Source organism: Pleurotus ostreatus (genome assembly GCF_014466165.1).
Source record: "Pleurotus ostreatus strain PC9 chromosome Unknown scaffold_11, whole genome shotgun sequence".
Taxonomy (NCBI): domain Eukaryota; kingdom Fungi; phylum Basidiomycota; class Agaricomycetes; order Agaricales; family Pleurotaceae; genus Pleurotus; species Pleurotus ostreatus.
The window spans coordinates 559,188-587,067 of NW_023503166.1; the positions used below are offsets into that span (position 1 = coordinate 559,188).

The 27,880-nt window shown below is 50.1% G+C and overlaps 10 protein-coding genes across 10 annotated transcripts; 7 read left to right on the forward strand and 3 right to left on the reverse strand.

Annotated features, from left to right (window-relative positions):
- Positions 1-240: 240 nt before the first annotated feature.
- PC9H_002490 (uncharacterized protein) lies at positions 241-3,327 on the forward strand (the record flags this gene model as incomplete). The annotated part of the gene is made up of 6 exons (XM_036772126.1): positions 241-483; positions 532-817; positions 1,151-2,070; positions 2,124-2,152; positions 2,210-2,371; positions 2,421-3,327. 6 exons carry the CDS (start codon positions 241-243, stop codon positions 3,325-3,327), a joined length of 2,547 nt encoding a protein of 848 aa, XP_036625772.1.
- A 523-nt stretch (positions 3,328-3,850) lies between these two features.
- Positions 3,851-6,703, forward strand: PRP43_2 (DEAH-box ATP-dependent RNA helicase prp43; the record flags this gene model as incomplete). Its single annotated transcript, XM_036772127.1, has 10 exons — positions 3,851-3,961; positions 4,020-4,139; positions 4,206-4,264; positions 4,315-4,436; positions 4,492-5,450; positions 5,503-5,652; positions 5,704-5,779; positions 5,830-5,952; positions 6,012-6,372; positions 6,424-6,703. The coding sequence occupies 10 exons, from the start codon at positions 3,851-3,853 to the stop codon at positions 6,701-6,703; spliced, it is 2,361 nt and encodes a 786-aa protein (XP_036625773.1).
- Positions 6,704-8,190: 1,487 nt separating this feature from the next.
- On the forward strand, positions 8,191-9,434 carry PC9H_002492 (uncharacterized protein; the record flags this gene model as incomplete). The annotated part of the gene is made up of 5 exons (XM_036772128.1): positions 8,191-8,433; positions 8,474-8,638; positions 8,703-9,076; positions 9,132-9,276; positions 9,324-9,434. 5 exons carry the CDS (start codon positions 8,191-8,193, stop codon positions 9,432-9,434), a joined length of 1,038 nt encoding a protein of 345 aa, XP_036625774.1.
- Positions 9,435-9,496: 62 nt separating this feature from the next.
- Positions 9,497-10,825, reverse strand: PC9H_002493 (uncharacterized protein; the record flags this gene model as incomplete). The annotated part of the gene is made up of 3 exons (XM_036772129.1): positions 9,497-10,156; positions 10,205-10,418; positions 10,473-10,825. The coding sequence occupies 3 exons, from the start codon at positions 10,823-10,825 to the stop codon at positions 9,497-9,499; spliced, it is 1,227 nt and encodes a 408-aa protein (XP_036625775.1).
- A 2,919-nt stretch (positions 10,826-13,744) lies between these two features.
- Positions 13,745-15,273, forward strand: PC9H_002494 (uncharacterized protein; the record flags this gene model as incomplete). Its single annotated transcript, XM_036772130.1, has 6 exons — positions 13,745-14,017; positions 14,071-14,213; positions 14,267-14,453; positions 14,511-14,811; positions 14,882-14,917; positions 14,972-15,273. The coding sequence occupies 6 exons, from the start codon at positions 13,745-13,747 to the stop codon at positions 15,271-15,273; spliced, it is 1,242 nt and encodes a 413-aa protein (XP_036625776.1).
- A 412-nt stretch (positions 15,274-15,685) lies between these two features.
- PC9H_002495 (uncharacterized protein) lies at positions 15,686-17,355 on the reverse strand (the record flags this gene model as incomplete). The annotated part of the gene is made up of 5 exons (XM_036772131.1): positions 15,686-16,422; positions 16,477-16,520; positions 16,644-16,887; positions 16,938-17,015; positions 17,067-17,355. 5 exons carry the CDS (start codon positions 17,353-17,355, stop codon positions 15,686-15,688), a joined length of 1,392 nt encoding a protein of 463 aa, XP_036625777.1.
- Positions 17,356-19,401: 2,046 nt separating this feature from the next.
- On the reverse strand, positions 19,402-20,540 carry PC9H_002496 (uncharacterized protein; the record flags this gene model as incomplete). Its single annotated transcript, XM_036772132.1, has 6 exons — positions 19,402-19,509; positions 19,803-19,897; positions 19,961-19,995; positions 20,058-20,086; positions 20,144-20,248; positions 20,373-20,540. The coding sequence occupies 6 exons, from the start codon at positions 20,538-20,540 to the stop codon at positions 19,402-19,404; spliced, it is 540 nt and encodes a 179-aa protein (XP_036625778.1).
- Positions 20,541-20,968: 428 nt separating this feature from the next.
- EAF3 (Esa1p-associated factor) lies at positions 20,969-22,336 on the forward strand (the record flags this gene model as incomplete). The annotated part of the gene is made up of 7 exons (XM_036772133.1): positions 20,969-21,135; positions 21,204-21,444; positions 21,515-21,613; positions 21,668-21,759; positions 21,824-22,035; positions 22,107-22,191; positions 22,252-22,336. 7 exons carry the CDS (start codon positions 20,969-20,971, stop codon positions 22,334-22,336), a joined length of 981 nt encoding a protein of 326 aa, XP_036625779.1.
- Positions 22,337-23,190: 854 nt separating this feature from the next.
- On the forward strand, positions 23,191-25,795 carry PC9H_002498 (uncharacterized protein; the record flags this gene model as incomplete). The annotated part of the gene is made up of 13 exons (XM_036772134.1): positions 23,191-23,289; positions 23,339-23,444; positions 23,499-23,569; positions 23,626-23,746; positions 23,909-24,081; positions 24,135-24,150; positions 24,207-24,268; positions 24,320-24,496; positions 24,551-24,633; positions 24,693-24,887; positions 24,943-25,135; positions 25,195-25,295; positions 25,351-25,795. The coding sequence occupies 13 exons, from the start codon at positions 23,191-23,193 to the stop codon at positions 25,793-25,795; spliced, it is 1,842 nt and encodes a 613-aa protein (XP_036625780.1).
- A 201-nt stretch (positions 25,796-25,996) lies between these two features.
- On the forward strand, positions 25,997-27,773 carry PC9H_002499 (uncharacterized protein; the record flags this gene model as incomplete). The annotated part of the gene is made up of 11 exons (XM_036772135.1): positions 25,997-26,251; positions 26,302-26,376; positions 26,433-26,570; positions 26,623-26,673; positions 26,728-26,778; positions 26,830-26,919; positions 26,976-27,139; positions 27,203-27,361; positions 27,411-27,549; positions 27,607-27,628; positions 27,688-27,773. The coding sequence occupies 11 exons, from the start codon at positions 25,997-25,999 to the stop codon at positions 27,771-27,773; spliced, it is 1,230 nt and encodes a 409-aa protein (XP_036625781.1).
- Between the last annotated feature and the right edge of the window lie 107 nt (positions 27,774-27,880).

The following is a 27,880-nucleotide window of genomic DNA, read 5'->3' on the forward strand; positions in this document are numbered from 1 at the left end:
GTAGGTCACTCCGCGTTACTTTAAACTCTACCTTCCCTTTTTGGACAACAATGCCTCGTCAGTCGGGCCACAGTCAGCCACCCGAGTGGGCCATCAAGCCACCGATAGCGCTTTCACACTACTTTCTCCCCACAACCACTTTCATCTGTAGTTTACTCCCTCTAGAGTAGCGGCACCACTCACGCCATATCTGGACGACATCTTCTCTTGACTTCAACCCGACTTCACAAAGGACCCAAGATGTCGACACCACTCGCCGCTACCATCTTTATATCATCTGGCATCTCTTCTACAGAAATCTCCGCCGTCTCCTCCACATATACTGTGCTTCCTGACGACGTGAAGACGCGAGGAAACATCTTAGCAGCCGCTATAGCAGTGGCCGCCGTTGGCATGCTCATTGTCGGGATATGCGTCTTGATACTGTTTATAGCCATGCGAAGGCATAAGGAGCGGAACGATGGCTTTCGCATTGATCTCGAGGTAAGTCTCGACGCCAATACTCACGAACTCAACATGATCGTCCGTTAGCAACCTACGAATGCGGAGGCAACTATCTCCGGCCCGCTTGATTTGCAGAAGGGAGGGCTGCGGACTCTTACACTCGCCCATCGAGCAATGGTGGCCACTGGACCTACTTCCAAACCTCCTAAACAGACATCGAAGGATGTTGGTCTCCGCGAATTGGTTCTTCCAGAATTGGCGAAATCTCGCAAAACTTCGAGGTCAAATAACGTAGAAGAGGCTCACCGATCAGGAAGAACTCAACTGTCGCTGGCTACTGTGTCGAAGCCGTTCCCCTCTTACCAAGGCGGCAGTCTGACCTAGTTCAATGGTGCCGCAACTATATCAACTACAGACAAGCGTATAGGAACGCCCCTGAACGCCCCTCATTTATTTGGTCCCTTGGAATTTGCAGTGTACTGTCCGCAATGTCTTATTTATGGCGCGATAATCAGTCTACTTTCATGGTCAAGTCGCTCGTGGTGTAAGCAGGTCTGCTAGAGGCTCTTAAGGATCTGAGTACTGAGTGCTGAGCGCTGGGCCTTGAGCCTAAGCCTCCAAAATTCAAACCGGTCGCCTTTGATAGGCGCCGGGAGAGACAATCCTACTCAACCACAACCATCCCTATACACCTGACCACCGCTAGTGGATCGAGAGGTCCGCCCTATTCTACATAACATCCTAGCGTATGACACGATGATGGTGGACCGCGAAACTCGCAGGCGTCGACCGTATGAACCTGCCTCGCCAACCCTGCATTCTGCCATTAGCAAATACGACAGCAAACTAAAGCAACTTGCCAACACGCCTAGATTACCGGATCGCGTTACAGCCTACCTTTACAAATGCCTGCCCACCGGAGCCGTTGGAAATAACCAAGTGATAGAATTTCGTGGCGACGCCGACATCAATTTACTCTCCTCCTTGGCCGTCAAAGATGCATTGGATGCTATGAAAGGAGCGGTCGATCCCAGATGTCACGAAATCACGACACGCATCCTTTCGAGTAATGACATCCTCGGCCGGATTGCATACGCGATGGAATTACACAAAGATCTCAATTTTAAGACTGACTCAAAAGATCTAGGGCAACTCGCCTATTGGAGTTTATATCACCGTCCTCCGCCACCGAAGGTTTATGCGGATCTCTTTGAAGTGCATATAGCAGGGCGAGTTGATTACTTTGGTTTGGAACGGACAGTGGTGTGGTTCGGTTCACTCATGCAAATGCTGATGCCGGCAGCATTGGCCGACTTCATGACCACTCCACAACTACGTCTCACCTCATCAACATTCCATGAAGAGGATTATGTGTTTTACCCCGCCAACTATGCGAACGCCATTTTGGAAGGAATTAGGTCTTTAGACGTTCCAACTACTCCCCTCCAACTCTTTCCATCGACAGTAATTCATTTTGTGGGGCAAATCCCTGGTGTAGCCGATCTGCCTCACCTGAGCAACATCGAAATCGGCACGCGACTCCTTCATTTTTACTGTGCGCACATCACCCTCTTCTTCTGGCCCGGTTACTATCGCGCCCTTTCGGGCGGCTGCGGACTCTTGACGGTTCGTCGCCATGTTGTCATCATCGCTAATCATGCCATTATGATCTCTCAAAGGGCATAGCGAAAGGACTGCTGAATGATTTGTGCCTGCGTGCGATTGCAATGCGTTGTCGAATCACTCTAAACATATCTACTCAAAGGGATCGGCACAATATCGCTCCCTGCGAAGTGGCTCTTGCTTTGCGAGCAGTGGTGGGGAACGCCTACACACGACGGGGCGCAGGGATTCATGAAGATGCTATATACTTTTTTGCCTTTTTTGTCGTTTGTATCCATGATGCACTCATCCGTTGCTCTCCATGGTATGTTCACATATATCAGGAGTGTTGACTGATTTCATACTTGCATTAGGCTACGTCCCATCCTGACTCCTCGACATCAATTCAACAAGGTCACTTGGCCCATGAAATCCGCCACGGAATCTACGTCACTGGATGCATTTCGAGCTAAGTGTAATGTTATTCCGACCTTATGCCCGGGAGTTATTGAGCTTAGAAACATATTGTGCTTGACGCCTTCACATGTCACCGGGAAGAGGAAGAAGGCCCAACAAGACACCTCAGGCGAGGCCGGAACATCGGTCTCGGGAGGTACTCACACAATCATTCCCCTCAAAGAGACCAAACGGCGACGTCTAGGACCCGAGGAAACTCAAGGCGATGCTAACTCATCAGCATCAAGTGGCGTTCAAGCAACTTCAGCCGTCGAGAAGTCAGAATCGCGATGTCTAGGACCATCTCTCCTCTTGCTCCGACCCCCGCAAGAGGGTAAAGAAAATTCTGACCCGCATGATGGATCTCCAGGCAACTCTCGCTCGCATTTGACAAGACAGCCTCTCGTTTCGCCGTTATCCCTCCTCGGACGGTTGGTTCCCTCCTGCAAACACGACTCAGAAGCCCGTCAAATTATTCCGTGTACCTCTGGCGCGAAGCAACTTCGTTCCACCTGCCCTGCAAGTATCAACACTGCCCACTCTGGCGACTTGTCCATGCCACCGGAATCTTGCGTATCACAGGCGTCTCGCGGTCAAGTCTCAGTCACTCTGCCGGCCGTTTTACAAGCTTCTGGGTCAAGCCCATCTCTTCACTCCCCTGGAACCCTGCCCCAAGATGCTGATCTACCGACCATGCTGGAGACGAAGCGTTCGGAATCGTCTTTTCAGTCTGCCCTGGACACTAGTACTTTGCCTCCCCGATTTCGCCGATTCCGTTCAGCCTGCTACAACTCTTTGATACTCGAGGATGCCCCGGTGCTATAAAACCATACCATAATAGATTGCTTCCACTGGACTCTTCCTTCAACGCATCTACGCGTCACCCTGGCCAGCTTAGTCACTTCCCCTCAATCACCACACGAACATATATGCAATCATTGGTAGAAAGGGCCCTGCAGAGGGAAATCTCGCCATTTTAGATTACCACACTCGTTTTGTATTTTGAACCTGCCATTCGTCGAGTCCCTGCCTCCTGGCGGATGAAGATACCAACACTTACTATACAAGTTGAACTTCGTACATGTATGTACAAGCAGTAGTTGAGTTGAAAGACTCAGGAAGCTTCGACTCTCACGATCACTAGTGTGGTGATTGCCCACTCAACCGCCAGCGCACAATGCTCTACAATTCCTGATCTGCGTAATTGATATATCGAACTATTGAAGGAGCACGTCAAAGAAAGTGTAAGCTATCCATATCCCGATTGTGGAAGCCAGAAGCTGCTCAAAACTGTTCCAGTTTCGTCTCTTTTCTGTTTCTTCATCGAATTTGGTCATTATCATAGTCAATGGCCGAAGGCAAAAAAACGATATCAAACAAGTACAATCCGTTAGCAGCTCAACCTCTGTATGGCTTTACGCCTCGGAAAGTAACTGGCGCACAGGTCAGGAAAGCATTAGTACGTGAACAACGGTCTTTTGCGAAGGATCATCCTTGAGCTTAAAATTCCGTGCCAGCAACATGATCTCAACCCGTTTACCAAGCCGCTCACGCCACACACCGCACAATACAAGAGACTTCTGGCATCCAGGGAGAAGCTTCCCGTCTACAGGAAGATGGATGATTTCTTCACAGTGGTGAGTGGTACTGGCCTTCCGTTGATTATTTGCGGAAGCAATGGTAAACGCCTCAGACCCTAGTAGTTCAGTGAGAACCAGATCATCTTGATAGTTGGAGAGACCGGGTCTGGTAAAACTACACAGTGAGTGAGGTCCACGGTTTAAGGAGTACGCATGGTCGACATCCGCACAGGATCCCGCAGTTCGTAGCCTATTCAGATCTAGCGCATTCGAATGGGAAGATGATTGCATGCACACAACCTCGTCGAGTAGCAGCGATGTCAGTAGCAAAGCGTGTCGCAGAGGAGATGGATGGTGCGGAAGATATGTCAATGCAATTTCTCTCAATTGGTACTGAAGGCCTTTGCAGTTCAACTTGGGCGTCAAGTCGGGTACTCGATACGATTCGAAGACATGACTGAATCAGGAATCACTTTCCTCAAATATATGACCGACGGTATGCTCCTGCGCGAAGCGATGAATGATCCCGACCTTCAACGATACTCAACTATCATCCTTGACGAGGCTCACGAACGCACCCTTGCTACCGATATCCTAATGGGACTCCTCAAAGCCCTTGCAAAAAGGCGCGCTGATTTGAAAATCATCATTATGTCCGCGACGGTCGACGCTGTCAAGTTCCAGAAATACTTCAGTCTGCGCTCGGACACGAAGGCACCTCTGTTCAAGGTCCCTGGTCGTACACACCCAGTGGAGATATTCTACACCCAAGACCCCGAGCCAGATTACGTAGAAGCGGCAATCCGAACTGTACTTATGATACACCGAGCCGAGGATCCCGGGGACATCCTTCTGTTCCTCACAGGTGAAGAGGAGATAGAAGACGCGTGCAGGAAAATCAAGCTCGAGGCAGACGATCTCATTAACCAAGATCCTTCCTCCGTTGGCCCAATCGTCTGTATACCACTTTATTCGTCGCTACCACCCATGCAACAACAGCGTATCTTTGACCCCGCCCCAGCTGCTCGTGGGCCCGATTATCCGCCTGGTCGAAAAGTAGTTGTGTCGACAAATATCGCTGAGACGTCGCTTACAATCGATGGCGTTGTTTACGTCGTCGATCCTGGTTTCTCGGAGCAGAAAGTGTACAACCCCCGAATACGAGTCGAGAGTTTACTGGTCAGCCCTATATCCAAAGCCTCAGCTCAGCAACGCGCGGGACGAGCCGGTCGCACACGGCCTGGCAAGTGCTTCAGGCTATATACGGAGAAAGATTTCATGTCGCAGCTCGAGGAGCAAACATACCCTGAGATCTTACGGAGTAATCTCAGCAACACGGTGCTCGAGCTTGTTAAGCTTGGTATCAAGGTGAAAGGAATTGCATGCTTGGTAGGTTTCGTTCTCTGATATCATCTCACAGGATCTGGTTCGATTTGATTACGTTGATGCACCTGCTTTCGAGACATTGATGCGAGCGTTGGAGTTATTGAACTTCTTGAAAGCGCTCGACGACGATGGAAACCTGACACCGCTAGGTTCTATGATGGCAGAGTTCCCTCTTGATCCTCAGGTATTCTCTTCCGCATCAATGCTTTATTTGTCGAGCCCTGACCCGTGCCAGTTAGCAGAGCTGCTCATCGTGAGCCCCGAGTTCAAATGCAGCAATGAAATTCTTACCATTACTGCCATGCTTTCGGGTGCGCCTATTTCGTTATACCTGTCCCCCGCCGTATTAATTCCATTTCAGTCCCGAACATTTGGGTTCGCCCGGCAAACCAGAGAAGTCAGGCCGATGCTGCCAAAGCTCTCTTCACCGTCCCGGATGGTGACCATCTGACACTCCTCAACGTGTACAATCAATACATGCAAAGTACGTGTACCCTGTCGCTTGCCGCATCCCTACATATATATCATCTATTCACACCGCAGATAAATTCGACAAGAATTGGACTTGGTCGAACTACGTTTCTGGACGAGCGCTTGCTCAAGCGGAGAATGTCCGTGCTCAACTGCAGCGAAACATGGAGAGGTTCGAGCTGGAGCTGATGTCGATAAGCGACGAGAAGAAGCTGTACCAATCTATTCGACAAGCACTTGTCTGTGGGTTCTTTATGCAAGTGGCTCATCGGGAGGGTGAGGAGGGCAGCTACCTGACGGTGAAGGACAACCAAGTTGTCGCATTGCACCCTTCTTGCGGGTTGGACACGCAACCTGAGTGGGTCCTATTCAATGAATTCGTTCTTACCACGCGACCGTACATTCGCACCGTTTCCGAAGTCAGACCGGAGTGGTATGTTCCTCACCCGCCGTGTTACTTCCCATCTCTAAAACATATATTCAGGCTTCTGGAATTTGCTCCGAGCTATTTTGACTTGTCTACCTTTCAAGACGGCGAGACTAAGCGAGCGCTCCAGAAGGTTATGAACAAGAAGATGGGCAAGTCTGTCACTGCAGCTGACAAGCGGCCTATCACGAAGGCAAAGAAAAAGAGTAAAGCAAAAAAACAGGCTGAACAAGAGGATCACGGACGCGCCATGCACTCTTCTGCCCACAGTTCTGACGTGCCGTCTGCATATAACTTGCAAAATATGACTACGACATTCTCGCAGATTTCTATCTGACGACCATCCGACGGCGGCAAGGTACCTGTTCTCTGCTCTTTCGGACCTCAGTCTATCCTGTCGTGTCCTGTTCGTTTCCTTTCACATACAGCCTTTCGCCTCAGTTGGAAAAACGATACAACATCAACCTCCCCCTTATCTGGCCCTCATATTCAGCAATAACCACGCCTCTGTTCGCTTACACCGACACTCTACGTTGTCCCTTCTGGTTGCCTTGTATTTGGGATAACGGCTTTGCTCGCTACTTCCTTGGACCATCTGTATCGCACATAACATCTACAATCTCTCAGATTCATGTCCATCTCCATGGACCTTTCGAAAGTGATATACGTGCGATTGTTTGACTTTGTAATCTACGTGCTCAACGCTTCATACTTCATCAGGGTTTCACATTCTGGCCCTTCCCTAACACATGGGGTGTATCTTCGCCCTGAGAGATTGGCGATGATCTCTGTGTTCGCGATTATGGCCAGTACCTCCGTCGATGTTCCTACTGTCAACACCTACGGTGATTCCAGAAGACCCTTCACACTTCACCCACCTATGCTCCCTCGGGTACCTGCTGGCCTATATCCATGATAATGTCAGGTTCATACCTGAATTCAAATCGTGTGGGGTGAAGGCCGCGATTAGGTTATCCCCTCCTATTCTATCTGTCTAACACAGTCAGTCGTAAGATCGCTGCCACGACTCATCTAATGCATCCGTCCTGACTCACTACCGTGTGTAGACGAAGATCGGAAGCTGCTAGTTTTCACTCAGCGACAACGAGGTAGAAGCTGTTAACTACATGTAGGCGCCTACCTGTTGTGGGCGTCGCGCGATCCCTGTTAATGGTGTATGACCCTATATGACTTGAAATGGGTATCACTGACTGTGGGATAGGTCTATTTACCTCATACCCCTATGTGATGGATTCAAGGCCGAATACGCTTCGACCCTTACATATCTCTCACCCCCGTAATTCTGAGGGAGGTTTGACGATAAGAAACTGAAGAAATTGAGGAATGGTGTGAAGATCAACTTCCTGGCTAGGTCTGACGATTGATCGATTAGCTCTGACAATAGGTTATACAGATCAGCGGCCACACGAAGTATGTAGGCGTCCTGGCACGAGTTGCCCAAAATTTTGGGGGTTCAAATGTAGTCCATCAAGTCCATCTATGGCAGAAAATCCGGAACTCGGCAGGCCCTCGACAATATCAATTAGAGGTGCTGCATGTTTCAACTGTTGATTTCCTCGATATGATAAGACTGGCCCGCGAATGACCAGGTCGGGGGGATGTATGATTAGGGCACGTACTGGGGTGCTTCGAAAAGGGTTTCTGCAGCAACCAGCAAGGTGACTCGCCCCCATGTATTGATCAACTGGACGGCTGCCAATCCTACTCAAGCCAATTGGTGATGCACTGGTGGCGCTCGGACCGTTCCATCGCTGGTTAAAAAGGCAGTCATGGAACGCGACCTACCCATATTCACCGCCTCAGATGGGGAAAAAAGACACCAGGAAGACTGCTTCGAGCTCAAATCCGCAACCAACATCGACGCCAGTTGCTGGTGAAAAACCGAAGAAACTCACAGCAAGGGAGCTTCTACTCAAGGCCTTTGATGCATTGCCAGTCTTGGACAATCTACGTGCAAAAGCAAGCGGAAGCAAGGACGCGGAAATGCTTGCATACATAGAAAGATATATCACGACGCAGAAAGAAGCCGACAAGGCAAGTTCACCAGTAATTGGTAGATAAAACGTACTGATCATATTGTTGACAGTTTGGGTTTTCTTCTGTCAAGGGTCCTATGTTAGAAGAACTGGGGATCCGTCAAGCTGAATTCAACTTCGATTTGGAGACATTGCAGACGATCGCCAGCTCGCGTGGTATAAGCGTAAGGTTCGATGAGGACCTGCGCTATCTGAAAATGTCAGGTTTATCGACGGTGTGTTGTACTCCCCTCCCCCTCCACAGCAAAGTAACATTGAGGAATATTTCCACTTCTCTAGAAAGAACAACTATCATCAATTATGACAGTAAACTACCTCCTGGAATCCATGTACAATGCTCCTCCGGGTTCCGAAGATGTCGACGAGCCTCGATACCCTAAAATCTCGCCAGAGTTAGCGATCCCCCCTGGTACTCATGTAAACAAGGACAATGGTATGCAGTATACTTTCCATGGAGCTGCCGATTACTTGGTTTTTTTGGTCGACAAAGACTGCATCCTACAAGGTGTAGATATCGACACGCTGCTCAAGTTGAAACGCTACTCCAACGGAAGTCTTGTCATCGTCGAAGTGAAAAATCCCGCCAATGTCTTCACCCCTGGGCATATCGCCGAGGCCGTTGCACAGGTAGCGACAGCGAGTCTACATACCGGGTATACACGATCTTCTAGTTCTCTTCTCAGTATTTTTCTCATCTTATCCCGACAGCCAGGACCACCGTTTCATCATGACTGACTCTCAAGAATGGAGATTTTGCATTTACCGGCAAGAGGAGAAGATATACTACATGTCTCACTCACTTAGCGTCCTTACCCACGGCAACAAGGCTATTTTGACAGCTCTAGACGAATGGGTAAGTGGTTCCAGCAGCGATGTACACTAAGTCTGATAAAATACTAGGTGTGGGATGCTAATCTTGTAAACTCACCACATCAGCTCTGGAATTACCGAACAACAAGCAAAGATCAAGTGCTAGGGACACGACTACAAATAGGCGAGACTCGAGAGTGATATATGATTTAGTAATGAGGACCCAGGAGCATCATGTAGCGAGATATAATTCCTCATAAGTCCTATAGATAAGCCAATACTATCCGCCTATCGGGGGTTGTCTTGTCTTCGTATGTAATAAAGAGACACCCAGATTCTTCGTCGTAAGACAGATGATGGATGAATTCGTTGTCCAAAAGACCGGAACAAACCAGTTTTGTCACTTGGATGTGATGTGAAGACGGAGCAGCGTCAAGGCGCATCAATCCACGACTCTGTGCGTGGGTGACAGGAAGGGAGAATAGCCTGACAAGGCGATCCGGTAGGTAATGAACCCCCGAAAATCTACCTAAGATACTTACTTCGTCTCTTCCCTTGCTGTAGGGCACGTCGGGCCACATATGTTGCCCATCAACATCATATGCAACGTCAGCGCCATCTGGGGGGGAAAGAGTTGAGATATAGCGAAACCGCCCCGTCCATATGATGAATTGAGGTGGAGGTCTGTCGCTTGAGGGGTGATTCTCGAGTTGGATGGAGGTTACTCGGGGAGTGCGCAGACAATCGCCTCCTTGAATGGTGCGCCATATAGAAGGGCGGTACACAGATGCATCAGCTACGTGAGTGCAAGCAACTGGGTACACGTCAGGAAGGGTAAACATCCGATGAAACGTGCCACCAGCATTAACGACAATGAAGTAGCGTTGCGATATCATAGTGATGGACCCTCCCCGTGGGCATTGCTATTAGATGAACTCAGCGAGGGCATGATGAACTTCAATGTTACTCACCGGATCCTTCAGTCTCATGATAGAGGTATGAAGCCCCTTGGCGTACATACGGATATACGCAAATTGACCGTCATCGGGATCATCCCAGAGGATTGCCAGATGTGTTGTATCAAAGAACAGTGCACATATTTGCGGATTCACAGAGAAGTAATCTATCTGCGCAAATGTTCCCCTGTTGGCGTCGCAGCGATAAATCGAAATATGTGAGAGTAGCCTAGGGAATAATTTGATGATGCATTGGAAGGAAATCAGAATATAAGATACTCACAGCTGTCTACCATGGAAATCGCACTCATCCAGCTCTTCCAACGATACGACGACAACGTTGATGGCGGTAGAACTGACAGGAACCGCACGCCAAAAGTATATCGGGTGCTCGGAGGGTGACACGAGGGGTCGCCCTTCTTCCAGTGTATTGGCGGCCCACTCGTGCACTACCAACTTGCGCTCCGAATCTTGCAAGGTGACGAAATGTCGACCACCAGGCAGAGGAACAGGAAAAAGACCATTTGCTTCAAGGGATCGGGTGGTCGTGAACGTCGTGATTGGGTCTGCCCCTCTAAGTTTCCGATCCAAGGTAGCCAGTCGTAACGTTGCTGTCATGATCTCATCCAAGTTCATTGCGTCTAGGCTCAAACAGAGTCGAGGAATCGGCCGGACTTCTAAGATATCGCGTAATACTAGAAGCCAAATTGATCTATCTCGTAGAAGATTGAACAGTCGTTTCGAGGTCTGGTCGAACAGAACAACACTGAGCTCAGTAGTACGTCCTAATATGAGCCAATGCGTACCGCCCGCAAACTGCATAGGTCCTGAACAGAAAGATAGTGCGATAGGACAAATATCACGTCGTAGGGGACGTCGTTCAGGGTTTTTGGTGGCTGGCCGAGTATCGACCTCAAGTATCGAAGCAGAAAGGAATGTGACCAGCCCCAGCGCACGAGTGACAAGAATTCTGTAGTCATTGGAGATAACATAGTGAGAAGCTCTAGGAATATGTTGGTCATCGCACAGGGCAAGTTTACAATTCCGCCGCCGCGGCCTGCAAGGTGTGGTGGCAAGAGTCAAGGTTCGAAACGACTTGGAATTCGAATGCGCGCCACACTTGTTGGTGACCGTGAGAACCAGGGACCGAGTGAGCAAGTACATAATCGATTCGCTACTAGGTCACTTACACTACTTTCGGGAAGGTGACATTGGAGAACACTGTTCGGCAGAACCGACCACTCAGTCGGTGTCGCGCAGTGGGGCACGAACATCACGTACTGGCGAGCTAACGGTCTTCCTCTCGATTATCTGAGATACTATATTTACTAATGATTCACCGTTTGAAACCCTACAAACGAGCCAATACTATCCGCCTATCAGGTGTTGTCTTGTCTTCGTATGTAATAAAGAGATGCCCAGATTCTTCGTCATAAGACAGGTGATGGATGAATTCGTTGTCCAAAAGACCGGAACAAACCAATTTTGTTACTTGTATGTAATGTGAAGACGGAGCAGCGTCAAGGCGCATCAATCCACGACTCTTTGTGTGGGTGATAGGAAGGGAGAATAGCCTGACGAGGCGATCCGGGAGACAATGAACTCCCGAAAATCTGCCCAAGATACTTACTTCGTCTCTCCCCTTGCTATAGGGGACATCAGGCCACATAAGTTGGCTGTCGACATCATAGGCAACGTCAGAGCCATCTGGGGAGGAAAGGGACGTGATATATCGATACCGGCCCGTCCATACGATGAATCGAGGCGGTGGTCTGCCGTTTGAGGGAGGATCTCCCAATTGGAGTGAGGTTACTCGGGGAGTGCGCAGGCAATCACCTCCTTGTATAGTGCGCCAAATAGAGGGATGGTACACAGATGCGTCAGCGACATGAGTGCCAGCAACTGGGTGCATGACGGGTAGTGCAAACATCCGGTGGAATGCGCGTTCGGCGACGATGAAGTAGTCTTGCGATATCACTGTGATGGACCCTCGCCGTGGGCATTGCTTATTGAATCAGATCAGCGAGGAAATGGCGAGTGAAATTGTTACTTACTGGATCCGTAAGTCTCATGAAAGGCGTATGAAGCCCCTTGCTATACATACGGATGTATGCGAATTGAGCGTCATCGGGGTCATCCCAGAGGATCGCTAGGTGGGTTGTATCGAAAAACAGCGCGCAGATCTCCGCGTTCACAGAGAAGTAATCTATACACTCAAAAGAACCTATATGGGCTTCACAGCAATAGATGGAGAAATGCGAGCGTAGCCTGTGGTCTAATTCAATAACATATCAAAATGGAGAGTGTTGAGAATATTCACAGTGCTCTGCCATGGAAATCGCACTCATCCAACTCTTCTAATGATACGACGACAACGTTAATGGCGGTCGAACTGACAGGAACCGTGCGCCAAAAGGATATCGGGTGCTTGGAGGGTGACACGAGGGGTCGCCCTTCTTCCAGTGTATTGGCATCCCAGTCGTGCACTACCAACTTGCGCTCCGAATCTTGCAAAGTGACGAAATGACGGCCACCAGGGAGAGGAACAGGAAAAAGATCAATTGCTTCAAAGGATCTAGTGACCGTAAAGGTCGTGATTGGATCCACCCCTCTAATTTTACGGTCCAACGTAGTTAGTCGTAAGGTCGCAGTCATCATTTCGTCCACATTCATTGCGTCCAGGCTTAATAAGAGTCGAGGAATCGGCCGGACTTCCAGAATATCGCGTAAAACCAGAAGCCAGATTGACCTATCACGTAGGAGATTGAACAGTCGTTTCGAGGTCTGGTCAAACGGCACAAGACTGAGCTCAGTATGTCCTAATAGAAACCAATGCTTACCGCCAGCAAACTGCATAGATCCTGAACAGAAAGATAGTGAGATAGCACAAATACCACGTCGTAGGGGATGCCGTTCAGGGTTTTTGGTGGCCGCCAGAGTATCGACCTCAAATATTGAAGCAAAATAGAATGCGACCAGTCCCGGCACAAGAGTCGCAAGAATTCTGTAGTCATTGAAGATGCCATAGTGAGAAGCTCGAAAAAAACGTTGGTCATCGGGCAGGGCAACTTTACGAAAGTGCAGCTGCGCAGTGCGGCAGAGCAAGATCCAAGGTTCTGAAATCCAAATAACGCGCGCCACACTGTTTGGTCAGATCATCCTTCTTCTTCTTCGAAGGGTACGGTGTACATCCTTCCATCCTTGTACGCTCCTTTCACAATGGCAACGGGCCGGCAGAGCTGTGATAATCGTTACTAATCACGCTAACTAAACATCTTGAGCCAGACCATTCACTGTGGTCGTAAATTTGATCTCGAAACGCAGGCTGACGTTGGGGCTGGGACTCCCCGACTTCTATCCTTCCATATGTTCAGTTAGCCCCGCGCCCGGCCGGTCCGTAACAGAGGCACGTTCAGTTCACATGACGGCCACAACCATTAACGATGCACTTTTATTTCAGTCACTTCCATATATATATCAAATGGGCTTCTAATGTGAAGACTATATGAATACCATTTCGTCGAGCACGAGTAATGTCAGTTGCAACCTTCCTCAATGGACCCCTTCCTCGGATTCTTCGTTGTCGCCGCCCTAGGACTACTCGGCATCCGCGTCGTTCATGCTGGAACAGTGTCTATGAATGACAGTATCTGCACCGTTCACGCTAGCTTGGATGGCTCGGATGACGCACCTGCCATCCTTGCTGCATTCGACCTCTGCCGACGAGATTCGGTCATCTCCTTTGTGGACGATCTCTACCACATCGAGAGCGTCATGAATACCACCAACCTTAGCAACGTGCAAGTCAATCTCCACGGCACGTTACTGGTAAGTTTTTGCTACAGTGTTCAGCAGAGTCGAACACTCAGTGGGTGGCGCAGTGGGGCACGAACATCACGTACTGGCGAGCTAACGGCCTTCCTCTCGATTATCTGAACATGACCACCGCATGGGCATTTGGCGGGGACAAGATAGTCTTCAACGGATACGACCGCGGTACATTTGATGGAAATGGCCAACTCTGGTAAGAGACTTGGGAATGCTGTCGGCGCGTGCTGGCTCACCTAGGTGCAAAAGGTACGACTTCACCAACGGCGTCTCCAATCTCCCTGGAAGACCCATCAGTTTGATGATCACCGACACGACGCGCTCTGTATTCTCAGGAATCCGCTTTGTGCAATCGCAATTCTGGACGATGGCCATCAAGAGCTCTGACGATGTTCTGTTGGAAAACATATACGTGAACAGTACATCGTCCAGTCGGGTGAATGTCTTCCCTAGCCAGTCACCAACGGATTACTCACGGTGAATATCGCCGTAGGCTCCCGCTAGAAATACCGACGGAGTCGACACTTTCTTCTCCAACCAAATAACATTCCGAAACTGGACTGTCACTGGCGGAGACGATAACATATCACTGAAGGCGAACTCCACGAATATCCTGATACAGGATTGTGTCTTCCATGGTGGCCTTGGTGTGGCTATAGGGTCCATTGGCCAATACCCTGGTGTATTTGAAACCGTGGAGAACGTTACGGCAGAAAGAGTGAGCTGTTTCGGAACACGATACTCTGGATATATCAAAACATGGACGGGTATCCAACAAAACTTTCCACCCAACGGTAGACACCCGCTCCTCCCTAGTAATAGTATTGAACTGACCTGACTTGTAACCCTTGTTGCGTCGATTAGGTGGCGGCGGCGGACTAGGATACGCCAAAAACATAAGTGAGCGCCAACCCATCTGATTCCAGCCTCCCAGATCTGACACAAAGTCTACAGCATTTAGGGACTTCACGCTAGCGAACGTCACAGACGAGGTTGCTCGCATCACACAGTGCACGTCGTTCTCCGGCGCCACTGGCGGCTGCGACACCTCGCTCTTCCAGGTTTCCGACATAACGTGGGGGCCGATGACAGGAAACGTCCTATCTGACACGATCGCCCAGTTACAGTGCAGTGGCGCGTCCCCGTGCCCAGGCGTCCGTTTCGTTGGGATGGATGACATCGCGACCTCGGGCAGCAGCAGAAGGGTCGCCTGTAGCCATGTCGTCGATCCGAGTGGGTTCAATTGCACCGTATAGCCGGGGAGTTGTTGTCTGAAGCATCTGCCTCCGCGAGTGTTAAAACACAACTTGATGGGACTATGCGCAACGAACAAACGGTTACCTTGACACTTCTCGACTGCTATTAATGAAATGATGATATACGTCTGTCATAGTCCGTCATCGTCCGTCATCGTCGCACGTTAACATCATGGTACCTCTACAGATAAGACGAAGATTGATATATGAGAGAAATCGGATATATGTGTGCGTTGGCGGGGAGAGTATTGCGGCATAATATTACAAACAGGGGTTTGTCCCGCAGGAAGGCTGGCTACATGAAAGTGTTGTATCGAACAAGGGCAATGACAGTGAACGAAAGGCGACGCAAATTTTACCAAGAAGACAACCAAAGAAGTAGAAAGAAGGAAAGAAGAGACCGCGAGCAGTCCTAGCGCAATTGTCTCGGAGTCGACGAACGATCAGCATAAGGTGGTGGAAGTTCGTGGACCACACCGCCGTCTCTATGCTGGATGATGATTTCTGGGTGCTCTTCCAGAAGTGGGGTTGTGCTCTGATACTGTGGTGATGATGATGCGGCGTCAAATGAACTCGGTCGGTGGTTATTACTATCCGCCGAAGTCGGTCTGATGCCAGCTTCTTGTGCCTTCGTCCGCCGCGACGTGGTCGGGAACGCGGCGAACGATGGCCGAGAGCTGAGGTTCGAACCACTACCGCCACTCGAGCTCAGCTCCGAATGCGTCGGGCCGTTACTCGACTCGCTGTGGTATGGGTCGAACGCAGGCGTATTCGCGTATTGCGAGTGCATCAGAGCCACGGACGAGCCTGACAATTCCGCCGACTTGTGTGATCTCGGCGGGTTCGGAGACACGTCGTGCGGGTACGCGACGACGGGGGTGGCCTGCCCACTGTTGGAATCCTCGAATTTATGGGGTATCGCCTCTTCGAGCGCCATCTGTTTGCGGTTTTTGCGGCGCCAATACCACGCGGCGGCCCCAGCGAGCACAAGCAGCGCCAGGACTCCAACAGAGACGCACACCCCGATGATTATCGATCTCTCCTTGCGGTCACTGGCTGCTTTCGCGGCGGCTTCTTCCATCTGCCGCACAACTTCTGTGTTGTTGCCACTGACAGTGTTCAGGCCAGTGCAAACGATATCAGTGGAGCCTACTCTCTTTAGTTAGCCTATAACATAAGAGGGCGACATAATCTATCACAAACCTATCGTATTTATACTCGGCGTCCCGAAGGCATACCGACCAGTGCTATAAAAGGGACCGATTTTCAGACGGTGATATCATCAATAAATGGACGACTCACAAGTCAGTGACAGATGCTTACAGCAAAAGCAAACGATTAGCTAGATTAATTCATTGATAGATAGCGACATACCTAGCAATATCGTGTTGGGATCTGCTCGGTTGATGTAGGTGAGGCGATCATCGAGGGCACCCATCGTGACGTTGGTTACAACAGGTGAGCTGAGCGCTGCGAGAGTCACACTGTAAGGTTTGGAGCCCCCAACGATGGTTAAGCCCCAAGGGTCACATGTATTCACATCGCCCGTTATATTCGACGTAACAGTAAAGGTTGGAGGATCCCTTGCTTGTATGCACGTTATGGATTGCCCAGCTAGCGAAAATAGGATGAAACAGCTTTGCGTGAACGGAGACGTGTCATACCTGTGACCTTGAACAATCGAGTTGGGACACCGCCTGAGCTCCCATTAGCGTCCACAACAACCAGCATTAATTCTTTGTCTTGAGACCAACAAATCAGAATCCGCAGACAAGATAGTCAACTTTACCCACCAAGGGGATGTGTGACCGTCCACCGCAAGTCATTTTCGTCTGTCCCAATAAGGGTTGTCATCGGCAGACCTCCCAGCTCAAACGATCGCATATAATACGGCGGTGTGCCATGGGTGGAGTTGTCCGCATTGAAGGATTTGACAACGATGCGCATCTCCCGACACGTAGGGAGATCGGTAGAAATTTGTTCTGCAAACTGCCATTGAAAGAGCCTGGACGTCTGCGCCCTGCATAAAGACGATAGAGACAGGAAAAGCAGTGTCGTGGGTCCGATCCACGTTGTATACATCGGGGCTGCTGTTTCGCTTTTCGCAACGCGCGCGTAGGAGAGTCAATGAAGCCTCTCGAGATCCGGGAGGGTGGGTGTCCGGGATGGAGGTGGTAGAAAAGCGATGCGGAGAGGAAGAAGGTGAAAGTGGGCGTAGTAAAGACCAGCCCTAAGGAGAAACTCGTGGATGATTATAAGGGGCGCCTGGCCTGATTCTGTGTGCATAAAGGGGATCTACAGCGCCAGGGGTCGTTAGCCAATAGAATACCCAAATGGCAGAGTCAACTCAGGGCCTCCACTGGCGCAGCCCCGAGATTATCGCTGTGCTACGGCATCCCCCATGACGCGCGAAACCTGAACGGCCAGAACTAAATAGCAAAGCTCACCTCTCCAAAAGTACCCCAAGATGTGGAAAACAAGTAGAAAGACCAGAATAGTCCGTATTCGCACACCCACAAAGCCTCTGAATCGCGGACGGTTCGAGGTTCACGAAGGTGCTGCTCGTCCTTGCGGACGATATCGCCATTAGCAACCAGCTTATTCCTTCCGAATGGTTCTCTCACCTTTTATTAAGGTCGGCCGAGCTACGCGAGAGATAACGCCGGGTATATCGCGCCACCGCCAAACACCTAGACGGGAGGAGCGACGGTGTCGCCAACGTTCAACGTTGAGGGAGGGTAATGAGTAAAGACAGTCAGAGGTCGAAAAGAGGATCAAAGACGAGCATCTCAACAAATACTTACGAGTGCCATCGAAACTAGGAGGACGCTTCTAGACATCAAACTGATGGTTCAGGTACAGTTATCTCGTTGCTGAGAAACCTGAAGGATCAGTTTGACACACCGCCTCGTCCCCGACTATACTAGCTGTTGACCACTACTAGCCAGCGCAGATCCATACACTGTAGCCGCGGCGTTTCACGACTAAGTAGTCCCCTGCGGACAACGCTGGACACCAAGCCATACGGTACTCGTATGTCGGGAGCAACCAAACGAGCCTGACCGATGATCGATCGGCCAGACCAACGTCGAGTGTCTCACGTAGACGTAGCACGATGATCAAACGAACCCATCACCACGCACTTCGACCACTAGTTATTCTGAACTCTACCAGAAATACATCACGATCAGTAGTGTATCATCAGAATCTAAATGATTCATTCTCGCGTTGCTTGCTGTCGGTAGCATTTGTTCGCCCAAGTTTACGGCTCGACCCCATTGCCCAAAATCTCCACCAAACCAAAACTATACCGCTACTGCACACGAGGCCGGAGCTATTGACAGCACTCAACCGATCACCATGTACTTCCGCGTTATTGCCCCGATCATTGTCAACCGTGCTCCGGCTTCCGGTGATTTCGCTGAAATTTCAAGGTCAAATTTTGGCATTGACGTAGACCACGTCAGCCCATCCTGGACCTTCAAGAAACCCTCCACTTGTTTCCTTCTACGATCACGGCACTTCACTGATCAGCTCGACGACGGTCGACCTGACCACGAATGACGACGCGGCGCGAACGGCCCGGGTATCATATCCCTCCGGTCCTTGAAAGTCACCGTGCATGTTAACTCGCCGAGCACAACGCGATCATTCGCTACTACTCACAATACACGAGGACTCACCCAACTACGATTACAGACTGTATCATCGGACTCACTATACAGAAGATCTTTACGTCTCCCCCGGTTCCGTACCGGTCGGTCCTATGGCTATGCACTATATTTAAACAACGGGACCGCTGTATGTATGTCGGATAGTCGTGTCCCCCGACTCCAGAGCATGCTAGCCTACCTCGCACGACTGATGACGACAATCCTGTGAATGTAAAAATACAACGCATTAGTGGACAACATCTAGGGACATTATCAACATCATATCTCACCGCCGTTTGACAGATCCCCACTGCCCGTCCGACATACATACACTTATCATCTTGTGTCAGAATGACGCGGCTCAACGGCTTTATAACAATACAACTATCCACCCGAGCGACACTACCCTCCGATTAATGGATCTACCATACAGTGGTACAGCTTGGGCATTGGACCAGCAGTTATGTTCATAAAATCAAAGCTGAGCCAAAATGACATCTGCGGCGGTAATAGTTACTTGACTTGGGTCTTCCTCAACAGCAACAGTGCGGACAACAGGGCCATCGGTAATGAGTACAAAGCGCTGCAGGGTAAAAATACGATTAGTTGGTATTTGATGTTGATCAACACAATATTAAAGCCGCAGCATCTAGAGTCGCCCAACATCTACGTGGTGAGGGCGTGCGTGTTATGGGCGGCGTCCATATAAAAAGGCTGGGCAGGCCGCAAGACAACTTGCAAGGAGAAATCGACTGCGGTCCACGCAGACGATGTCATCAATCACAGCAAATCTGATTGAACTGCACGTCATTCATACGGCTCAACAGCATTTGCCAGACATCGCACCAGATATACGTTGATTACACAAACACTCACCTTTGCACGAGGGGAACCTAGCAACGGAGACGCGTCGAAGATCAGCCCAAGCCTACTGACAAGCTCACCTTTGTCATCCGCAATGAATCGAACACCTATATAATAAGTCGCAAGGTTAAACTGGTCCTTCATACGATGGGTTCCAAGGCCCAGCCCACCTGTGCCACTCGCGGCAAGTTGCTCCTTCCATGCCCTATACATAACAGCGAGTCAACCATCATGTCACAACGATTTCTTGCCATAATGTCAACGCACTTCATGACAAACACGTCATTGGCAGCAACCTGCGTTGGAGCCGAGATTATCTACTGTGCCAAGGCGAAGCGAGTAAGTGCTCTTACAACAAAAACGTTATTGACGCCCTTCTCCTTGAACTTCTCGAGGCTCTGGATGTATTTTGGAACCTGAGCACTGCATGTACCTGTGAACGCGCCTGGTACGCCGACCTGTTTGTTAGCGTGTACAAGTGGATGGAATTTATGCGCATATATATGAATATAACATGCCCGTAAGTCAAACGTCCGCGTCAGTCAGTAAAGCTTTCCCTCCATAACGATCCGAGCGACTCACAATAACATTGGTCCCAACTAGCTTGAACGCTTCGGCAGCCATTGCATCGTTCTCCTTCACCTTGATATCCTCTGGGATACTTTCTCCGGGCTTGATCTGCGCGTTTGCGAGCAGGCTAGCAAGGGCTGAATGGGCTGCCTGCGCGGTGCCAGTAATGATGGAGGTCATTTCGATGGATGCTTGGTGGTAGTTGTGGGAGAGGTTCTGGAGAAGGAAGCAAGACAGTGGGATTTCACAGAGCTCGTATTTATACGAAAGGTTGGAGGTATTCCTGGGTCACCGTGACGTCATAGGCTTTGGATGTGGTGGTCAAAGGATAACATTCGCGCCCGACCGGCGAAACCGATTCCGCGTGGTGAGAGGCAACTCCACGCACACGCTGGCGGGTTTTGGAAACTCTGAGTAGGTGGCAAGTTGGCGAAGTGACCACAGTGTGGTCATGACTCTATTGTGATCACTAGTGTTTATCACACGGTCACAGATATATTCCCACAGTCAACACAGTGTCTTTGATACCTTCCGTGGGCATTAGTCTCATATAGAGTATACTACTTTGACAACTAATACTCGTTACCAGATCACCCGAAATAGCAATCATGACTTCCTCAGCCTCCCCTACATTCGCAGTGAACGAACGCGTTCTCTGCTATCATGGCCCCCTTATCTACGAGGCCAAAGTCCTTAAAGTAGATCAGAGCGAAGACCCCACATCCGGGACCATACTCCCCAATTACTTTGTGCACTACAAGGGTTGGAAACAGACGTGCGTTCCGGGATTAACAAACTGCGATTCATCTATTCTTATTATTTGCCATTGGATCGCGTGCGTAGCTGGGATGAATGGGTACCTCCGCCTCGCTTGCTCAAGCACAACGATACGAACATAGCTATCCAAAAAACCCTCCAGTCACAAGCAAATGCCACAAACGCAGCCGTTAACGCGTCAAACCGCGCTGCCAAATCGGGCCCCTCTGGGTCGCATAGAGAACACCATTCCGTCGGAGGGCTCGGTACTGGGAGTACGAGGGTGCGGAAAGACGGCGCGAGGGGGACGAAGAGGGGGAGAGAAGAGGTGCGTTGGCGTTTGATTCCCTGTCTCTGCGAGTATCCGGATGTTTCTGGACGCGCTATTATGACACTAGGACGACGCTTCCAAAAAGCCGGAGATTAAGCTCAATGTGCCCGAGGTTCTGAAAGTGATACTGGTCGATGACTGGGAAGCTGTCACAAAGAACAACCAAGTGAGTCCTTAAACCACTTTTCTTCTTTATTATCTCCAACCTAGTTTCTCACAGTTAGTAACTCTTCCCCGCTCACCAACCGTTGTCGAAGTTCTTAGCCAGTTCGAGGCATACATCCTCGCCAGGCCGGCTTCAGAAAATGCGCAGTGCGTTTTCCCCTTCATATGTCCTTGGTCTGTTCAATTAAACTTGCACCTGCTGCCATGACAGTCTCACGAGTCCCTCTCTCCTTCTACCTACGATTATCTCTGGTCTCACAATATATTTTGACCGTTCACTTGGATCCAACCTCCTCTACCGCTTCGAGCGCCCGCAATATGCTGGAATACGCAAACAGTATGTCACGGGTCCCCATATCATCGTCGGACAGGAGAAGGATATGAGTTGTGTGTATGGCGCTGAACATATGCTACGGATGCTAGGTCAGTATCGATCACACTTCTACCTTTGATGATCGTCTGTTGGTCTTGAACTGATCATCGACGTACGTTAGTATCCCTGCCACAGATGATAGCAAACTCGACGATGGACGCCGACTCGGTCTCTATCATACGCGACTACGTCAACGAGTTATTATTGTACGCCTATACACCCCTTCTCCTACATTGAGCTGATTGAGTATGCGATGCCGCACATAGGTACATGGTGAAAGAACGCGGGCGTCTGTTTCAACGCGAATATGAAAGTGCAAGTATGCAGTACCAAAACATATCGAGATCATAGGCCAGACAGTGCGGTCTGCTGCTGTAGTTCCGCGCCTCTGGTGACCTGTGTACCTTATTGAGATTGCTACTCGAGTTGTATCATATTCCCAAGGTCCGCCTCCAGCAGACCAACCACCAACCACTTATGCATGATCACAGGCAAGGTAGGGACAAGGACACCACAAAGCAGCTCTATCCCCGTATTCACTGCTGAATCCGTAAATACTCTTGGTACATATCAGACGACTGTGTTTTCATCAACATGGCAATGGCCGTGCGACTTGATTGAATACTGCGCTGAGGCTGCTGAGAAGTCTCAGCCCAGCCCAGGTGGGACCGCGCGCGCTCCGGGAGCCGAAACACTGGTGCCGATGGATCAATGCTCCCGGAATGCACTGTAGACGTCGTGTGCGTGTGTGGGTACAAGAATTGATATCATTTCAGAAATGCTGGTGCTCTCGATGCAACGCTAGTGCAGGAATCCTTGAAGTTGAAGGATTTGGTAGTAGCGACCCTGAAGCGGAGGTGCCCTGTCTGCCCGCTCTGAGATGTCTCACATTTCTCCACTGCAAGGCCATCTTGTCTGTAAAGAACAATAGTATAGCACTCCGTGGGCGAGGCTGGGCGACTGTTTATAGCAACCAATCAAGGCCATCATTTCCGACTCGGACAACCGATGCAGGCTGATGCAGGGCGATGCATTTCACGTTGGGTCCTCTATCAGCGTTGCTTGCTTTATGATTACGACCTCCAGTGCCGCCGGCGTGCACGTCTGAACTCGACGACCACATAATCCCCTTCTAAACCCCAAATTCCTCTCTTCTTCTACGCCAGCAAACTTCCGAGCGTCAGCATCTTCCTAGCAACGGCACAATGAGCCGTTCCAGCGACCACACGCTCGTCGAGAGCTTTCGCGATTCCACCCACTTAATACCATCGAGGGCCATAGACACGAAGAAACCGAGTCCATATGTGAGCAAGGCTGCTTGAGACTACCACAAAACGCCTCAATTCTCTGTAGGACCCGCTCATAATGAAGATCTGGGTGTGCGTGGCCACCGCAGCGTCGATGATGGGCGTAGGGATTGCACTGGAGATTGGGCTAGCAATTTCAGCAAGAAATGGAGGTGAGCGACGACAGTATCCTGCGGGGGGTCTTATTCTTAACTGTCCATGCGTAGGGTTCTCTGTCCCACAGCAAAACGTCGTTTCCTTCGTGTCACCGCAATTCCTACTCTCCTTCTTCCCCACAGTGAGTACACGGATTCCTCATGTATGTAGTTCAAGTTGCCCAGTTTGCTTCGGTAGCTTTTTGTATTGCCCGTCGCATTCCTATGGCGAGAAATTGACTGGATGGTACGCTGGTACGAGCCCTACGTGGTATTATCCAGAGGGCATGCTACTGCAGAGGAGTCCCTTCTTCTCGATTGTGAGTACCCATCTCCTCGGACTTATCCCCGCTAACCTAGCCTCCAGACGTACGTCCATTTCCGTACCGCGTCCCCGCAGGTCTTCCATTGTCATCGTTTTTAGATAGCCCTGGGGACCTTCTTTACCCTCTTTCGCGCTTTGAAGTACAAACATCGCATAGTCTTCTTCTCTGCCCTCACGGCCGCCACGACCTACATATTCCAGCCCCTCGCTGGTGCAATCTTCCAACTGAGGCAAATAGACCGGAGTGAGGACTGGTCGGTAACCAGCAGCAGGGCCATCGGCCTCGCCCCCGATGTGAGCCAGCTGAACGGATTTTTGGCGGCGGCAGGGGTGCGTTTCATAACTTAGTTTCACTCAATCACCCTCTCACGGACCAACCTTAGTACGCAGAAGCTGCAGGTTCTTGATTTCATTCATCTCTTAGCCATCATCATTGACCTCGTCATATCGATCAGTCGCACACAACCTCTCGGATCCACCGTTTGTGAAAAATGGCTGGGCGACAGCAGAGTTTGTTGTACGTACCGATCCTGACCTCATATATCACCACTGACAACTGTGCTGACAGTTCCCTCAATACCCCGGCCTCAATGGCACTCTCGCGGTCAACACTACAGGGATTCAAACCGACACGGCCTGCCGTACCCCACGCGCAAGCGACCTTGTACCGCAGCCCGAAAATCTGTTCAACTACACCGCAACATCTGTTGATGGGTGTATCGGGAGCGCATCCTTCAATGCTTCAGTCAGTGCCTTCCGATCTCGCTCCTTCTTGATCTAAGCGATAACCTGCTTCCAGGACTCAAACACTCAGTACGGCGTAGTCCCAGTCTCTTGCGCGGGGGCGTCGCCGAATATTACATTCCAACCTGTGATGTTCTGGTTCGTATCTCACTTCATCGCCCTCCTCGACAGGGCTAACCACCTCCCTTGTGCTGTAGGTACTTTCATCTGAGGACAGACAACAATTTGCCCGAAGCGAAGGCAGTTTTCTGCACTCCCGCGATCAAAGCCTCGAATGTCGAGGCTTCTGTCGACCTCGAGAAAAAGACGATGTCTGCTTGTGTACAGAAAGGGGACCTGTCGAAGCCCAACAACGTCACTGGTCCTCCATTGAATGGTCGCGCCTATAACGGGTATATCATTCGGTTTTTTGCACAAGCTATCACTTGGACTGAATTCTTTTATTAGACTGATATTCAACTTCTCACCGGATGAACAAGACGCGAGGAATAACCCAGATAGGTTTGTGGCCGCTCGTGCAACTGCTGTCGCGGCTGGGGTCTCGGGTGCTATTTTCCGTCTGGCTTCCCAACAATCTGGCGGTTTGCAGGCAACCTTTGACCTACCCAACGGTTTCCTGGATCTAACGACCCAAGTCTACGTAAGTTCTTGTTCTACTTAGTAAGGGTCTCGCATAGCTGAACTATCTGAATTCTTAAGACTCAACATCTTGCTATCACTGCAAAGTCCGTGTACTTCCTGCCGGATGGTTCCCAACTAAATGGTCGGTTGACTTCGTCTGTTCCAAGGCTCTGGATCGAGTGAGTATATTCAACCTACTCCACAATATGAGTGGCTGACTTATTTCCACACTAGTCCCCTCCCCGGCCACGCGCTCGCAATCCTGATCTTCATGGTTGGCTTCGTCGGAGTTGTGATCCATATCCTTGGCCGGCGCGCCCGTCGTAACCTTATCCTATGTGCACCGCCCGGTAGCATTGCCGCCGTCATGGCCCTAACGTCACGTTCCGGATTCGGCGAGCTTCTCCTTCCATACGACGACGAGAAGACGCTGGAAAAGAAGCTCAGCGGTCTAACATACAAAATGGACAGAAGAACGGGCGCTATTGTGGCTGATGAGAAAGGGTTCTACGAGTTTGGTGGAGGGAGTATGGGGAGGGACGATGCCATGATGTCATTGATGGGGCAGACGCATGATCGAGTAAGTGGGAAAGACGAGGGGAGCTACTCAGATTCGTCGAGTCACCTAGCACACCAACTGGCGGCTGGATACCCTCCGTGGGTGGCAAGAGGGGCGTGAGGCTCATCGGACTATAGTAGGCTGTACATACTTGCTTTCTTGTTATCGTGGACATTGACATATTATCATGGACATACGTACTCATGAGCATTCTAGGGAAGATCTGCAATAGGGATCTGAAAGAGCTGAGCTCGAAACATGTCATACAAGTCTCAGCCCTTTTCGGCCCCATGACTGTCCTCCTTCACATCAACCACTACCATGTTCGGTTTCGCAGTTGCTAACAATCTCATTGTCGCGCTTGGTGCAGCGGCTATTGCGTCGTATTTATTGGTTGTGCATCGCCTCCGCTGGCGCCGTTATGATGATATCCACGCGAAATTCGAAAGCAAGTTCAAAGAGGGCAAGTTGACTCCTCGCGACGCCCAGGAGATTATGCATGCCTCCGCATTCTACGACATGCCTACCCTCATGACATACTCTCTGTCGTTTGCGCTTTTCAAAACGTATGCAATTGTGAGCATCGTGTTTTGGCAAGTAGGGGACATACTGATCATCGCATGCAGCCCAGCATATCAAAGATACTTGCCGGGACACGAGAGTTCACGGACCCGTCAACGGTGTCAAGGCGCTATGCAGACGTATGTCTACCCCTGCTTTGAGCGCTAAGCTGTAGGCTGACTTGACTGTTCACCAGACCGAAATCCTTATATGTACCTGGATTGCATCGCAGCTTCCCGGGAAATTCGACGGCGAGAAGGAGGAAAATGTCTCAGATCCACGAGGCATGATTGCTCTGGCCCGCACGAATTGGCTGCATTCAAAATATTCCATTGTCAGTATTCATACTCTTTCTACACACTGATTGACTCACTGCTATGTATTAGAAAAATGAGGACTACATTTACACTCTAGCATTATTCATCTTAGAGCCCATCGTAAGTTTGCATGAAACTCCTCGTCCTTGGCTTACTTATGTGGCCCGATCCCAGTCGTGGGCTCGACGATATGGGTGGAGACCCCTATCGCCTATGGAGCAACAGGTTAGTGCCATATCTTCATTCTGGGAGAAATCGTTGATTCACACTCTCAAGTCTTATTTCCTTTTCTGGGTTGAAATTAGCAAGCGAATGGAAATTCGTGACGTTCCCGGATCCTTGGATGAACTTAAGGAGTGGACGCAGGTTCGTCATTCCCTTCTACACTCCCGTGCTATCTTCACCCCACGCTATCTATACAGGCGTATGAGCAGCAAGCCATGCTCCCAGCTCAAAGCAATAACGATGTCGCGGAAGGAACCACAAATGAGTTGCTACACGCTGCTCCAGAAGCGTTCGGAATTAAGGACTTCCTCAGGAGAATCACCGTCTGTCTCCTCGACGAGCGTGTGCGCATCGCCATGATGTGAGTATAATCATTTCCCTAGGATGTGATTTACTAATCACCAGTACTTATGCGATTTCGTAGATATCCAAGCCAACCGTGGTACTTGCATGTGCTGACCCGATCCCTCCTGACAAGTGTTAAGTACTTTCAAAAGTACCTGTGTCTCCCGCGCTCCTCTATGGATTGTCTGGTTCGTCTGGAAACACCCCCTGGTGATAGACCTCGCCTTAATCCAACTAGGTATGGCCGTTTCAAACAACACTGCCGCCTCACAAACACTTCCAATTAGGTATCGCGCAGTGCCATGGTATCGTCAGAAGCGCACAGGTATTCTCTCCCTCCTGGATAATTTCCTGGTTGGTGTCGGATTCCACGACGATCTTCCTGGTCCAAAGTATCATGCTGACGGATATCGAATTGAGGAACTGGTACAATCACATTTCCCGCCTCTCCCTTCTTGGCATAGCTGATTTCGTTCGCTGTAGGGTCCTCCTAAGTTTGAACAAGGTGAGACGAGTTGTTTACCATGTCTATTTGCCAGTAGTTGACTGACTGCTGATACCAAGCCGGTCGAGAAGAGGTCATGCAAATGGCTGAGAGGCTTCATGGATGCCCCATCAAGGGGCCATGGTCTTTACAACCGGAACACTAAGCCTGAATACTCTCTGTCGTCCTATATACGGGTAATCTAAGTTAGATACGTAGTACGTAACTACATGTTTGTCTACTAATGTCCAACGAGAGTTAGTGCGAGGTCCA